Genomic DNA, 17,128 nt, shown 5'->3' on the forward strand with positions numbered 1-17,128 from the left:
ACCTCAGCATGTCAACAGTGTCACTGTAAGCATGTTAGTATGCTAATGTTAGCATTAAGCCTTAAACACAGCTGTGACAAAGTTAAGTCTCAGAGCCGCTAGCACAGCGGCAGACTCTTGGTCTTGTTTTTGTTGATGCTAGGTTATTCTTTCTTAATGGAAAATTTAAATTAAATCCAAATAATATATTTATGTTTTTGTACTTCTGATTAGCATAATTTTGAATGCTAGCTGCTTTCTAAATTGCTCTTTATGTCTGTATTTCTCCTTTCTCCTCAGGGTAATGATGTCATTTGGCCTTACTCCTAAGAAGAGGACATCTCTGTGCTATATAGTCTCTGTGCCGTATCGTCTCTGTGCTATATCATCTCTGTGCTGTATCGTCTCTGTGCTATATTGTCTCTGTGCCGTATCTATCGTCTCTGTGCTGTATCGTCTCTGTGCTATATTGTCTCTGTGCCGTATCTATCGTCTCTGGGCTATATCGTCTCTGTGCTGTATCGTCTCTGTGCTATATTGTCTCTGTGCCGTATCTATCGTCTCTGGGCTATATCGTCTCTGTGCTGTATCGTCTCTGTGCTATATTGTCTCTGTGCCGTATCTATCGTCTCTGGGCTGTGGCAGCGTCTTGAGGTGAATGTTTCAGTGGTAAACAAATACTCGCACAAGATGCTGCCTTTACCCCCAGTTTTAGTGACCAAATTCTAATGCTGTTCATTCAGCTCATGTTGCTCTTGTGCAAGGCAACATTAGCAGGTTTTCCATGATTCAGACTATGCAGATCGGATTTGGCAGCTGAATTAACACGGCTGGGTGAAAAACAAATTAAAAAGTGTGATAGTGTGCATTCTCATAGAGTGCATGTGAGCGGAAAAAAGGAGCCGAATGAGACGCTGAGCGGTGGCCTGATGGTGGTCAGCCCGCATCAGTCATCCTCCCACAGGGGTCACAGCTCTGCATCATCTGCAGCCAGCGACCTCTCCACCACAAAACACTCGTAATACTCCGAAATCCCTTGTCCGTTCAATCAGATCAGAGAGACTATCTAATGGCCAGAGGACGCACTCCTCCGATCTGTGACTATACGAGCGGGCTGGAGCATATGCTGCTGGGTGAACAGTGTTATTGAAGCACTGTAGAGAACTATGAATACATTCTCAGCATGGATGGCTCCAGAAAAGCTCCGAACCCTGACTGTATTTATGCTTCAGCTGCAAAGGACTGTTTAAAGCAACACGCTACTTCTATATAGACTCAGGGAAATGACTGAGACAGCTTTTCTGCTAAATCTAGTCTGTGTCTTGCAGTAGCTGCTACATGCTCCTTCATGTTCACCAGCTAGTCGCAAACTTTGTCCGTCTGCTGTTTGCTGCTGAGCAGGTAGTGCAGGTAGGGTTTATAGAGCTTTTTACTGCAGTTGCCAAAAACCAAAACAATGGGCCTTTTTATAAAGAGATTCTGAAGTAATGCTGTATAAAAGCTTTACTGTTAAGCTGGCTTTGTTTTTTTAAATAGAACCAAACAACGCTGTCATATTGCTGCCTGAGTGTGTGATTTCACCCAGCATGTCAACACTGAAGGAGCAGAATGAGTCATTTGATCTGTTGTAATTAAAATAATCTTAACTAGAAACCGAATTTTCACAGGTCCTGCAGGGCAAATATAAGATGATAACATATTACATGGAATTCACTTCAAATTCAAGTTGAAACAGAATGTGGCACCAGAGTCGTACCATTTGTACAAAAACAAGCTCTTTACAAAAAACACAACTGCTGACGTATGATATTGAAGAAGCAAACAAACATGAAATAATATTTGGACTCTGGCAGCAGCAGGACTAATCTGCTGAAGTTATGCGAGCTGAAGCCAAGCAGGAGCTTAATCCTGTTTCACTCTCCTCCTAACTTCCTGTCCTACGCTGCTCTGAGGCGTCAAACTGCAAAAAAACAAAACAGACTCACCGACGTTTACACACCAGGAACATGCATCAGTGTGTTTACTGCATGTAGACACATATTCTTATAAAACACAGTGTGTTTCATAAGAATATGTGTCTACTTGCTACATGTTTGATCCTCTCTACGTTAATCTGTTTACAGAGTTCAATACAAGATTAGTTTTATGGAAAATATCTGAACACAGATTTCAGAATAAAACATCTTAAAATGTGTCAAATAAGTTTGTTTTCTGCTTCTGTCCAGAGCAGGTTAACCATTAATGTTAAATGGCATCAACAAATATATAAATAATTATTGTAGCTGCCACTGGGTGAATGAAATGAACGGTTTGGTGTTACCTGTAAGCTCTGAAAGTGCACTGTGCTCCACCAGGTGCTTCCTGTAAAGAGTCTTCAGCACTTTGGCGCTGCCGAACCTCTTGAAGCGCGTCTTCACGTTGGTGTAGAACCACTCCAGGGACTGCGTCTTCAACAACCTGAGAGAGACACAGACATGTGTTAGAGAGGCTTATGCTACATGTCTGAGTATTAAACGTCAGTAACTCACACCTTTTGTTTTACTTGTATAGAAGATAAGCGCACAGAACATTTCAGAGACAGTGTATGGTGTGTGGGTTTTAACAGCAGGGACATAGAATAGCATATTATTATTTGAGTATATGATAAATACTATATAAGCTTTCTTATTTTGTAGGAATTACAGCAAATGTTAAATGTCTAAAAGGATGTAAAAAGAAAAATCTAAAATCTAATATGTTTAGAGAGAACATAGAAACATAATTCAGGCAGAAGGCTTAACCCCTCACATATGTTTACAGTCCACATTAACAAACTGAACTTCAGGTATGAGTAATGTTCTGCATGCTTAATGGACTGAACTGTCCTGTGAACACATCCAGCTGCAGGCATCTGTGCAGGTTCACCTCTGCTCTGCAGCTAACCAGCAATTTAGGCCAAGCACTGGCAGGAGCCGCTGTGTAAAGCATGTTGACAGGATAGTCACCTGGCCTGAGGACCTGCTCCTACTAGTGTGTGTTTGACTGTGTGTGCATCTGCATCATGCATAACTATGAATGTTTATGTGCAGATTCAAACCAGCTGACACTGTAACCTTCTTTAACCGTCAAAACAGTCAGTAAGGTGAGTGACGCAAGAGTGTCTCACATTGATGTTTACAGGACAGAACTACCACAGTGGCTCTAAATAACAGACTGAAAAACATGGATCTGACAGATGAAGCGACAGCTGTGCAGTTTCCTGACTACTCCTCTTGAGGTTAGAGGGAAAAATACCCACCAGCACGTAACACAGGAGAGCATACAGAAATAAATGCAGAATCTGTAGGCATGTGACAACTTTGGGAGTCAAAGCGTTCTGGTTTCTGTTTGCAGTCCGAGTAGTAGTGTCCACTAATGTTTCAGCAGGCATTGGCTGTATGCAGGAAAACAGTCTGTGTGGACAGCAAAAGAGGTGGAACGCAATCCGGGCACTTCAATTAAGCTTTAAAGGAGCAGTTCGCCCCTGGAAAAAGCCACTGTCAGTCAAAGCTGGTGTTCTCTAAAATTGATAGAAGCAATAATATTTGAAATTATTGGCACCTCAGAGCGGTACAAAATCTGAAATAGGACAAGAATATACCGATGGATCGTATAAAAAATGCAGTCTATATTTTAAGACATGACATCAGATGTGGGCGTCCTAGATTGAGGAAGTGTAGTTTAGCGAGCTCCCTGGCTCCCTGTTCTCCACGGCCCATTGGAGAAGTGGATAGCGTCCTCCAAAGGCACAGAGCGAATTTTACTTTCTACCATAATGGCATTAGCTCCCCATTATAGCATGATAGGACTGAGGTTGAAAATCGGCGAACTGGCCCTTTAATTAATCTCTGTTATCACCTATTTTATCTTAAACAATTATGCCGATTATCTCATTTAACAAACATGCCGACATGCAGATAGAAATGTGCTCTTAGACGACTGTAAACAACGCAATCGTTGTCAGACGACAGCTGACGAGTTCCAAGACTGGGCGAGGTCAAATGATCAATTTGTGCCTTCCGGGGTCATCATGTCAAAATCAGCCACCTACAGTCTAAAGATCCTGTTTTACTCCTTGAAAGTTGCACCGTCAAATTTGTGAGCAAGACAGATTTCTTAATTTTTAGACAGATATCTATGTTGCACAGCTGCTCAACAGACTACCATTGATACCATTTTTTATCATAGGAATGGGCCCCGCGAGAAATTAATCTACAGTTTGCTCCAGTTCTACAGTTGGTCTTGTAGGTTGTTCACATTTACATGTATCATTCATCCAATAGGTATATTATCAAAGTGGTTTTCCAGCTATGTGTCTCTATATTTCAGATGAAAATGAACTAGGATTTAATTGAATGTTTATGGGAGACAGCTGTAGCAGAGATATTCATGTCAGCGTGTTTAATGAGTTACCATCTGCTCACTGTGGGGTTGAGTTGCAGTGTGAAGGAGCTGAGTGAGTGTGCTGACAGGAGAGGACGCTGAAAGTCTCAAAGTGTGACCGCCGTTAAGAAGATTCAAACCAGTTCAGTTTGTAACATAAGCGCAGGATTACGCCTTCTTCCTGACTTACGTCTTCTTGTTCTTTCTTGGTGTTCCACCTCATATATACTGATTACATACATCATGACAGAAACAACAAACTATCAACTCTCCTGTCAGAGAAAAAGATATCCACAGGTGTAGAAAATAAACACATTTATCCTTATGAGAGATGAGATCAAAGTAAACAATAAATAATATATAGTTATGACTTTCTACCTTCTTCCCAATGCATGCTGGGAAATCTATAGCCATTCAGAAATGATCCAGAACAGATTGTGTACCGAGTGTGTGTGTGTGAACAGAGAATAGACTTAACATGCATTGTATTTAATTCACTGCAATTAAATCCAATTTAACATGTACTTGCAACACAGTGAATGCCCTCCAGAAGAGACTGTCTCAAAGAGTGTGTTGTTACTTGGTCCATTACTTAAGTGTGGATGTTCAGAGAGCTATAATCTCAACATCATGTAAAGTAGTTCTTTTGTAGCGTACCCGAAGCTTTAGAAACACACTGACACTTTCTTTTAAAGGATAAGACGGGTAACACTTATTTATTTAACACTTCAGAAAAACAACATTTTAGAGCCTTTTTACAGATTGTTTTTGATGCTCCACATCTTCAGCGCGATAGCCTGGAAAGTCTCTTTCTCTCTGTCATGTTGTGTTTGGCTCAGATAAAATATCAAGCTGGAGGCAGGCTTTATCCCGCAGTGCATCTTAGTGACTCTGTTGTCTGTTATAAGTGCCTAATCCGTCTTTCCGACAGCAGAGTAAGACTTTAACAACATCAACGATTTCTCCGTCAGACTCTCATTCTTAACTTCGCACACACACAAATGCACACTTACTAACACCGCCACCCTTACCTGCTCTTCTCGCAGGAGGAGCAGAGCCAGGCTTTCTCCCGCTTGCTGTAGACCCGGCAGGCCTTGCACACGTTGTACTTGCAGTCTCGGCACTTGCGCCTCGGGTTGAGCAGGAAGGTGAAGGGCGAGCAGCAGCGGATGCAGCAGCGCTGGTTGAAGAAACCCTGCCGTGACAGCAGGAGGCAGCGACTGCCCTCGTCGTCCAGCTCCTGCTTCAGCTCACTGCGGGGAGGAGGGGGGAGGGAGAGGGGATGGTTAGAGGGTGACAGATAGTGAAACCGGGAATGTGTGTGAGACAGAGAGTAATATATCAGGGGGGGGACATTTAACTGTGGGTTTAATGAGTGGGATACAGTGGATAAAACAGTCGTGGGTTTACTGAGACAAATAGGATGAATATTACAATAAGGGAAATGAAATGCACGTAAACACTGAGCACGACACACTGATCCTCGACCTCCCTTTAATGAAATGGAGCAGAAATTAAAGTGGTTTCACAAAGTGGGTCAATCCATCATTTTCTAAACATCATTTAAAGGTAAATTGAAAAAACTTTTACAAATGTCTGATTGAATATTAAAGCCGAGGATTTATCATCTCATATTCATGTAATATTAATTCATTTGTGCTCATGTAAAGGTTAAAGAAGCAGCGTGTTTCCGTCAACAGCAGCAGCAGCAGCTTCTCTGTCTGCTGTTGTGCTGCTGTTTGAGAAAACAGCAACACAAGGTCCATTTAGCAGCCGCTCTGCAGCTTTTGATCATATGAGCAGTTTTCAGCTATTGTAGGAGCTCACATTTGCATTTTTATTCAATCTGAACCTAAACACATCGTTGCTTATTAACACGTGCAGCAGAGCAACATAATTACCGTAAAGTTCGGTGTATAAGATGCACTTTTAATGTAGCTGAGCGCAAGTTCAACCCGGAAGACTGTTCATGCTCATTCATTCATTAGCATCATTCATTCACGTCACGTTTTCTCTCTCCCGCTCTGTCCTTCCTGTCTGGTGATCAGCTGATTATGGGCGTATACTATTTAAGTACTAAACCAACCAGATTCAGCCTCGACACCTGTCGACCAATCATCCTGCTGCTGTCAAATTTTAAATCTGTTCTCCTCTCTTCCTCTTCCGTTTGTCATTTCAGCTCGATCATTGCGACCCTCCTCCACCCTGTTCACCTCCAATCCATCTCATCAGCTAAAGTTGTCAGGTGACGTCACATCTTCACATTAAACTGTTGGTCCAAGCCACTACGTCTCCTATTTACAATATGCCACATTGCTGTTTTGTGTTTTCCTCCCTGTTTTAATCGAGGAAAACTAACTTGATTGTTGCTAACGCTTTGTCATGGACATGCTACGTCATGATCGACAACTATAAACGTTACTGTAGGCTGCCAGCTACGCCAGCTACAGCACTGGTAGCTAGCAGGATTGCAAACTCGACATGGCGAGCAGTATCAAGCTACTAATGTCCACAGTGGATGAACTCAGAATAAAGAAAGTGTTTTTGGCAAACATAAAACTTTAAATGAATCCTTCTATTGTGGTGAAATACTGGATTACAAAACGTGTTTAGGCTGTTATGAAAGGTTTGTGAGTTAGGTCAACAGAATCCCTTTATTCAGTTCAGTCTTTCAACTAGCAGTGATGAAATAATAGTAACCTAATCGAAGTAATTTCTTAGCTAAATCATAATCCCTTCTTCAGGATACAACACAGGGCAGGGAGAGGGAGGCTGAAGTGATTCAAGAAGTGAACAGAATACTCTCTTTTGATTTGTGCACAAGCTAAATTCAATTATTCAGGGATAAAATGACTTCATGAGTAATAGCAGTTTAAAGCTTGCTAGAATGTCAACTTCATGCAGGAAGTTTCTTATGTTTAAATGAATACATTCAGTGTAGAAATCAAGTGATATTGAATTTGTTCGAATTACATCGTACACTAACATCTTGGGAAGAGCTAAGTGCATGTGAGTGGGGTGGTAGAGTGAATGAGAGAGGACTGAAGTGTGTGTGCACGAGTTACATGAAGTGTCGGGGACCGGAGCCGCGGAAGAGCACAGAAAAGAGATATCGGTAGCTGTATAAACAACAGAACTAATGTACAGAGTTCAGGCTGTGTCTGTGCATAATAAAGCCTACGACTCCTCAAGACTCGAGCCTCGCGTGTCTTGCTTGCTGTTTGCTGCTGGTGTATTAAAGTGATGGGAGTTAGCCCCGAATCTAGCTACAGCTTCGGCCCTGCAACAGAACAACAATAAGTCTCCACTGTGCTTTCTGACTACGATCGGGACGCTGCTACGGTCAGGAAAAGCAGGAAAGGTTAACAACGGCTTGGCTTGTAATTTTCCTCCATCGGTTTGTAGCAGGCAGCGTATCATCGCCATCTGTTGGAATACAAGGCACACTACTTTAAACGTGAGAGCATTCTGGGACTCTGGAAAGCAGATTACTAATTTGTTCGTGGGCAAGCGTTTTCTGCTGTGCTTCAATTTTGAATTTGATCACTGCAGTTCGAATGGTTAATATTTCACCAGGTTTTCGCACAATATATCACATTTCAATTGAAAAGTGACAGCCCTAATTTCTACCACAGTTTGATGCATAAAAATTCTCCAGAAGTCACAAGAAAAGGAAATAAAGAGGGACTGATGGAAACTGGTGTGAGAAGCGCTGGAAGGAGAGTGTCAAAACAAATCCATTATTTTCACATCAGCCATGACTGAATCATTGATAGGTGAAAAATGCTGACACTGATGCAGTCTGACAACGTGAGGACAGAGGCAGGAAAAAAAAGTCACTGTAGGTTTTAAATTTGTTTTCAATTTTAAATTGCTGAAATTCAAAATTAAATTCCATATCTTTTTGTTCCCCAGACGCAGCTTTTGCATCAGCAGTATATAAGCAATCATATGATCAGCAGTATTTACCGTAATATTCAGTGTATAAGACGCACTTTTAATGCACTTTCAAAGTAGGCTGAGTCCTTTATACCGGTGCGACCAATATACCAGTATAAAATTAAGAGAGGTATGTTATTGTGTTACGGTATTTTACCCAGACGATGGCGCTATAATCTAGCTAAAGTTGTTGGTTGTTAAACGTCACATCTCTGCATTAAACTGGCCCAACGTGCTACAACGTCTCCTATTTACAATATGCTGCAATGCTGTTTTGTATTTTCCCCGCTGTTTTAAGCGACGAAAACTAACTTGATTGTTGCAAACGCTTCGTCACGGACATGCACTGTCATGATCGCCATGGCAGCCGCCACGCTCACAACAAACAACCTTAACGTAGGCTGCCAGCTACTGCTAGCTACAGCACCGGTAGCTAGCAGGATGGCAAACGCGACATGGCAAAAACAGATGGTGGGCTGTAATGTGTGTGTGTTTTGAATGTTTTTTAAATGAAAATAAATTGAAATTGTGTTGAAATAACTTGTATACATGTTTTGATTAATAAACAGCTATAGAAAACCTTTTTCCCTCTGCGATAGTCCCAAAACAGACTGCGTCTTATACTCCAGTGCGACTTACTGTATATTTTGGAGACGTTGAAACCAGCAATAGAAAGTGAGAAACAATGAAAACTATTCATATACACTTACTGTTTTTTTCTTCTCTATTAATCACTTAATCTGTGTGAAATGTCCAAATGCAGTGAAATATTATCCTCATTATATTCTAAGGCCCAAGTTGCCGTTTTTAAATGTCTTGTTTTGTTAAGAAATGTGGTCTAAAACCCAAATATATTTTTTAAAAGATCATCAAAATTGTTGACAATTAATTTCCTGTCTTTTGACAATACACACATATTGACATAAAACATTCAGTTGAACCTCTAAATACTATTAATAATGTATCCTCATGGTGATGCAAAGATATAAAATAATGATTGAATGTTTATCCAGGATTAATCCATGTGATTAAGCTCTACATCTGACAGTACAAGTCATTTTTAAAAGCCACATTTCGGGACCGTTCTGACAGCAGTAACCTTCAGGCCACATTTTCTGTAACTCCAAACTATTAAAATTTAACAGTGTCTCTGAGATGTTTGTCTGACAGAGAGACAGATGCCCTCTCGCTACAGCAGCACACTCCATTACTGAAGGTATAAATAACTCTGAGGCGGGCCAGACACTTGTGCACGTTCAAACACACACTGTCATGATGCAAGAGAGTCAAGTAACTTGCAGAAATATAAACGTGCAACATTATCCACTGAAAAACACCTCTGACTCGGCACAACGCTGCAGCGAAGAACAGTTAAAAGTGAAGCAACAGTCACTGATCTCTATCTGACTATCTCTCTCTCATCTGCATTCTTATGAAACATGAAACATCCATGTTTGCTCTGCAGAGTCTGCAGCTCTGTCTTCACACAGCCTCGTCTGAAGGAGCCTTGTAGCTGGCGGCACAAAAACAGAACAAACAAGAAGAAGCTTGAGCTGTGTCAGCTGCAATAATCCTCAGGAAAAAGTCTGTTTCTCCAACATAAACTGATGTGACGTGCGCTGAATTTTTTGTGAATTCATATTTATTGAATCTTCTTGTGTGTAAAGATTTGAAATGTGTCATTTTATAATCTTGTGTATGTATAATATAGCTGCTGGGCTGGTTAAACGCAGGTTTGACTTATCCCTGCAGAATCATTACCATGCCATAAGGTTCTAATGCAATGGAAATGATGTGTACGACTCTCAATAAGAAAATGAGTAACATACTCTATAGTAATTGGTTGGATCGGACTATTGACAGCAACTCCATCATAAAAATTGAGGACAGTAGAAAGGAAAATTCCTGTAACACCTTTCCAAATCAACCAGGATTAATATCCTTGCTAAAGTTTACACACGTGTGTATGAGTACGTGTGAATGTAATATGGAGGTGCAAACTGTTTGCGTGTGTTGGCACAAGAGAGAAACACATGCCAGCAATCCCCAAATCATCAGCTGCGTTGGCAGTGAACCAGCAACTGTGGCTTTTCCTGGAAAATGTGTTTTTCTGCTGAAGGAATTAACAACATAAACACAATCTATCCATTGTGCTGTATCAACAACAACTATTCTTTTCAACAATGGCCATGTTGGACGTCCATAGAAGCCCTCAGCATATCAAGAAATTATAAATATTCCAAGGATTTCAGCAAACATCAAACAACATCTCTCTGTCTGTTTGTTTCCTGTATTTCAGGATTTTCTGTGTGTGTGTGCGTGCGTGTGTGTTTGTTTGTTGGCACGAGAGAGAAAAACATGCGAGCAATCCTAAAATCCTCAGGTGCGTTCGCAGTGAAACAGCTACTGTGGCCTTTCCCACAAAGCATGTTCTTTAGCGGGGAGAATGAACAAAAGTAGTCTGATTGTGCTGAGGGAACATTCAGTAACTTGAGTTGCTTATTTTTTCGCCTCATATGTGGTGATATTTATTGAAAAACCGAAAATGTAGCTTCAAAGGAAGTGACGTACTGTTACAACAGAACTCACCAACTCATTCTCAAACCCCATTGGCTCACAGAGCTAGTGCTTGAGCACGGAGGTCACGTGAGCCCAAGCCCAAGCCCCATTGGCTCTCAGAACTATGTACCTGAGGAAAGAGGACTGCATTCGGACCCTTCTCGTAATCTGTTATTTTGTATTGCGTTATACTTATAAGTTAAATTTCTAAACAGACTAGTTTATTAGTTCACGTAACAAATTGACTCCAAGAGGTATAAAATAAAATAAACACCCAATTAACAAGAATTCTAAATGCTATATGTATATTTTTGAGTATTGTAGGAGCCGTACATGTCATACAACTTTAATGAAAGCAGCATTTACAACAGGACTGTAGTATTAGACTGCATTAATTAAGCTAGGTGTACGTAATCAACTGGTAATTGTTTGTATCTCACAGGTGGGTGTAACAAAAAAAGATACACGACGTGTTTGCAAGTAAAGTCGATATATGAAGACGTGCACATAAGAACTAATCACTGTTCAAAACTGAAACAGGATTAAAATGGATTACTTGAAGCCATGAGTAGATTATAGTAATATGCACTCGCTCTAAGTAGCTGTTGTGAATATTGCTGGTAGTTATAATGACCAACGTCCTAAGCTAGCTGTTCCCTTTTCTTTGAAGGGAACGTTATTATGTAAGGTAAACTGTTGCAACAATATAAGGCAGGACAGATTTTATCAGCTTTAATATCCGTTCCATTATAAACGAGTGTTATTTCAGCTATCTTTCACAGACACCTTTACCAACATTGTGTCTGTTGATGCAAGATTAAGCACAGATAAGATCAGAGTAAACAGTGACAGTTTATCTCTGCGGGAGACTGAAGGGAAGCATCCTTGTGCAACTTCAGCCACAAAAAAACTGCAGCAAAATTCAACAACTGTGTTCATCGTAAAGTCATCGGTATTCTTTTCTGTACTACGACTCCCGACACTCGATTTCCAATACTCGACTGTCAATCACTCATAGCTGTTTATCATTCAGTGAGGATCCTGGATTTTGTCTGAAGGGGTGAAAGGGAGAGAAATTAAACTGCATAATGCACATAGAGCCAAACCAACGACTAGAGGATTGAGGAAGCGGTGTACACTAGGGACTAGGGATGTAAGAGGTACATTTATTACTATCCTCAGACATAACTACCTGTGGCACCGACAATTGTGCCCACAGATAGTAATACACTGTCCAGTGTCTATTACGCACTTGAGAATACAGCCATGTGATCCAGCAGGAACAATAAGTAAACAAACATTTACAGCGGACCTTTCTTTGATGGTCAACACACAGAACTTTGCTAAACATAAGATCCTGTCCGGGCCTGTTTTAAATAATGAATGAGTAAAGTTTCGTTTCTGCTCAAAAACAGTCAACACGTTGGGGCGCTGCTTAGCTCGGTCGGTAGAGCAGGCGCTCCATGCACAGAGGCCACAGTCCTCGTCGCACTGATCGCAGGCTCGACTCCCGGTCTGCTGATCATTTGGTGCATGTCATTCCCCCACTCTCTACTCCCAACATTTCCTGTCTATCTTGAGCTGTCCTATAAATAAAGCCAAAGGCCAAAAAGAAACAGTCAACAAGTTAACAAAAAGGTCAGGCCTACACCAGTCCTGATTATGTAGGAGACAGTTTGTCTACTTTGGTGAAGAAGTAGCAACATGTCGACAGCGGAGAACACCGACAGTACCGGGATGTCCCAGGAGCAGAGATGTGCAACAAAACTTTTTTAACTGCTCGTTTCATTTTGCTCTCGTCTCAGGCTCAACTCAGCCAACAACAACAAAACGTGTGTTTCCCAGATATATATGTATATTTTAAAAAAGACAACATTTTATTTAACCGTTTAACTGGTTTATCCCTAGTGTACACCGTGTGTAACATGAGGGATTTACCACATCCATGTGATATCTGAAAATGGTCAGTGCACCTCTTCAAAAGAAGGAATATGGTGTTTCAAATGCTGTATTTTAGCTGGTTTAATATAATATAAGCCTTCTTGGCCTCTTCACAAATGAAGAAACAGCAATGAATGTGCACAAAAACTTCCCCCTTTCAGCCAAATATGCGTTTGAGTTTCATCACACCTGCAGCATTGAACAACAACAAGATTAGCTGTAAGTAAGCACGTTGCTGTCACACCTGAGGTTACAGAAAGAAGAAAGCTTGACACGAAATCGCTTCAGGTTACACGGACATTGAACCAGAAACCTTCCAGTTAACTGGTCTAGAGCCTCATTTACAGTTAAGAAAAGCTAACTAGATTAATCATACTTTCCTTAAAGGGACTTCTATTCTAACGCATTATTTGGTTAATTAAGTACAGGAAGCAGGAGGCGTGAGGAGCAAGTAAAAGAGTCACAGGGAAATGACATAATCACGTTTTACCTGTGACTGACTTATGTTCGTAATAATTTCCCACTACAATGTACCCATCTCCTTCTCAGACTAAATTCAGACCAAGAGTACACACAATTAGCATTTGATTCTGTCTTTGTGCTCGTGTTCTGAAGGCCGGACAAAAGCTTTGAGGAAGTGAGTCTGAGTACAACAGGAAAGGGCAGTCACTTCCTGTCCAGTGTTGTTGAACAAACTTGAGAGGCGGGACGGAAACATAAACACTGATGTCTGAAAATGCCTCAAATGCAAACTGAGCCGCATAAAATCAACAGTAACTTAAGATCAGTACGTGAACGTATACTGCTTATACAATATAAGAAATTAAACATTAGTCTGAGTTTCAGAGGAAGACCACATGTAAAGAAGATGGACAGATGAAAATTAAACTAGTTCCCTCAGCTTGAAGGAACTTTATTGCAAGTTAAAACTCATTATTTCAGATTAGTTAAGTGTTTAAATGGCCATTATCGGTCGTGACAGGGAGCACAGACATGTGTAAGGATCTACTCTACCTCACGGTCCATCAAGAACGGCTTTTGGTAAGAGGGAAAGACCAATGTTTACACTATGGCAGTAATGCCTAGTGGCCGTAGTAATTATAAAGGGAGCAAATCACAGAAGGAAGTAAGGTGATGTAAGGGTGGGCGGACGGGTCAAACAAACACATGACTGACTAACTGCGAAATCAAAGTCAACATTGTGCATTTTAAGTACATAATGTCACTATATTTCCTTCTTAGATAGTTTCCGTAAGGGGCCGTGTTATACAAGGGGTTTGTTGGACACTTGGGTGAACTTTAGAAAGCTGTATACACAGTGTTAGCGGATAAGGATAATCATATATTTGGAGTCCTGTTTCTTCAAACCTGATAATATAAGTCAAATATTCACTCCTACCAACCCCTGAAGGATCTACCTAGCTCTGTAGCTGCTAGATGCTTCAATATGTTGCTCAAGCTGGTTCCCAACTTAGTCTGTTCAGGTTGTGTACAGTATGTTTTTAAGACCCTTTTCACTAAAAGCAGCTTCCTGCAGTGGCCAAAACAAACACAATGAGAGATGTAATAGTGACGCAAAATAGTAAAGATGAGTTCTGTAAAACCAAAATAACGAGCCCAAAAGACACTAAAACGTAGAAATCTGTGAAGCAACAGAGCAACAGAGGTGAAGCAACAGAGGTTCAGAACTAACCTGAGTCGCTCCTCCTCTTTCTTGCGTAGCTTCATGTCTCTCTGCACCACCTGCAGCACATGCTCCGCCTCGTTGTCCGATAACCCCGACAGATCCAGCTTGCGTCCCATTGCTGACACTCCACCTCCAGCTGTCGCTCGACCCCTCTGACCAGTCAATCAGCTCGCTTTTATCATCTAAAGAGAGGAAAAAATACAGGAAAACAAGACAAATCAGAGCAGGGAAAGACAGAAAGTCCTTGTCCTGAGCTAAAGGGGTCTTGGGATTAGACACCAGAACAATAAAATGTTACAAAAATAAGCTTCAGAGTGCTAATACTAAAATGAATCTATAAAGAAGGAGATTTCACCTGCCTTAAGGTGTCTATAATTTATTATATCAGCAAATATTGTATCTATTTCAAAAGAATTTGATAAGAAAATATCGTATGTGATTCAAACCCCTAATAAACACCTCTATATGATGCACCTAATAAAGTGAGTATTTTTGTTTAAAGATTACCAGTACAAAGCCATTAAATCATATCTTTATTCATAAAACGCTCTATGGTTGACCTTCTCACCAGAGATTATTTTGAAATATTGCTTGTAAAGTGCAACTGCATCTGTTCAATATCTTACACTGAATGAAATACCTTCATCTGTTTAATAAATGTGTTAACTGCATGAAATGCATTTTAACCTTAAAGCCCACACTCAGATACCCTCATTAGGCGTTAAAGAGAACAGAACTGTGTCCTTATTAGAACTCCAAACTCGTTTTGAGCCGCTTACACAAGAAAATCTGGGCTATTAGCACTGAGCAGGATTTAGGTTTTCTGCAATAGCATTCCTGAAGAGAAAATCCCTTTCTTTATGTCACTCTTAGTCAGACAGAAAGGCCAGAACTGCTTCTCTATGACTGAAGCCTCCATGACAGCAGATCAGAAGTGATGAGAATTACAGAGTGACAGAGTGAGGACTAAGCAAGAGGCTAATTTCATTTAAACTATTGTAAATATTAGGGATGCACAAGATTATTGGCACGTTATTAGTATCTGCAGATAATGGCTTGAAAAAAATCATTTTTCTGCTCATATTTTCCGCCAATAAAAAAACGCTTTAATCATGCCTAAATGCTCGATGATTCCCTAAAAAAGCTTGACGTAATGCTACGACGTTAACTCGCCTGCACCACACCTCTTCCATCATGCTTGAAGATGGGTGCAGGTTATGGCAGTATGGCAGTTTTTGGACACTACAATAAGAGTCGTCATGATATTCGGTCCGCCACAAGGGAGACTTGATGTTCTCTGCAGTTAGGTGGGAAAAAACATGTGCCATGTATATCTGTATCGAAATCGGCAAAAAATCCAATATTGTGCATCCCTAGTATATGACTACTTTTGTGATCCAAACTAAATATCATTAACACCTCTGAGCTGCTGAAAAAGGCCCAACAGAGACTGCACTTCCTGAGGGTGCTGAGGAAGAAAAACATCTCGCAGAGACTACTGGTGTCCTTCTATCGGTGCTGCATCGAGAGCACACTGACCTACTGGATATGTGTGTGGTACAGCAGCTGCACAGTAGAGGAAAGCACTCCAGAGGGTGATCAAAACTGCTCAAAAGATCGTTGGCTGCCCTCTCCAATCACTGGAAGAACTACACAACTCCCGTTGCCTCAAAAAGGCGCACAACATTATTAAGGACAATTCACATCCTAGACACACTCTGTTTGAACTGCTGCCGTCAGGCAGACAATACAGAGCATTAAAAACAAGGACAACTAGACTTATGCTTGACTGTGAGTGACGGGTGCTTTTTAGTGGATTTATTTTCTTATTTATGATGTACAGATTGGTTGACACTTTTAATTTCGTTGTACTTGTTACAATGACAAATAAAGATATTCTCATATTCTCATTCTAACAGAGAAAACACAAACAGAACAACAGGCAAATGTGATTTTTGTTGTGGCTGCTGACAACAGACAACATACATATAATTTTTAAAAAGTTTTTTTCTGGATTGTATTTAATAACCTTTTCATAAGAGTTACACAACATTAAGTTGAAAACTCACCGATCTCTGAGGCTGCTGCCCCTCCCGATGGGAAACAGACCACAGCTGCACCTTCAAGACCGCACAAAGGGAGAAAAAAATGACTATAAAGTCCGTTACTCCTGTAAATAATGTGTGAGCTGTCGCCAAAAACAACTATAAAAATACGAAGTCCCAGTTATTCCTAAAGACACATCTGATTTAAATCTTGTCCTTAGTACCTCAGGTTGAGGAGAAGTTTCACAACAGGTCTGATCCCTGCAGCCAGTCCAGGTTTCTGAGAGAAAATCAGGATCAGCGTTTCTCCTGAGCCCAAAGGATTAGGAGACATGGAAGTGATGAAAGTTTGAGTTAATTGTACTTAATGAAAAAAATAAGATTAAATACCTAATTAAAACTGAATTCTGATGACCAATGTAGCGGATGTATCATTTTAGAGGAGATTCTTTCTTCAGAAAAACTGGGTTTAGTTTCATGGATACGTCGATACTACACATCTTAATTTAGGACCAACGTCACATCTTTGTGTTACTGTAATAAACGTGATATTTGTGGCTATGACTAGCTTTGGGGG

The 17,128-nt window shown here is 40.7% G+C and overlaps 1 protein-coding gene across 1 annotated transcript in view; it reads right to left on the reverse strand.

Annotated features, from left to right (window-relative positions):
- LOC138611081 (uncharacterized abhydrolase domain-containing protein DDB_G0269086-like) overlaps window positions 1–16,784 on the reverse strand; it is a 33,416-nt gene extending 16,632 nt beyond the window's left edge. The window contains exons 1-4 of the mRNA XM_069683991.1: window positions 16,576–16,784; window positions 14,513–14,688; window positions 5,412–5,633; window positions 2,300–2,436 (exon numbers count right to left, since the gene is read on the reverse strand). Of these exons, the coding sequence (XP_069540092.1) occupies window positions 2,300–2,436; window positions 5,412–5,633; window positions 14,513–14,622 (469 nt within the window). The 5' untranslated portion in view covers window positions 14,623–14,688; window positions 16,576–16,784. The remainder of the gene's footprint in view (window positions 1–2,299; window positions 2,437–5,411; window positions 5,634–14,512; window positions 14,689–16,575) is intronic.
- Between the last annotated feature and the right edge of the window lie 344 nt (window positions 16,785–17,128).

The sequence above is a fragment of the Semicossyphus pulcher genome, unplaced genomic scaffold, assembly GCF_022749685.1.
Source record: "Semicossyphus pulcher isolate SPU_LCO1_2020_fin unplaced genomic scaffold, fSemPul1.0.p SCAF_7, whole genome shotgun sequence".
NCBI classification, from domain to species: Eukaryota; Metazoa; Chordata; class Actinopteri; order Labriformes; family Labridae; genus Semicossyphus; species Semicossyphus pulcher.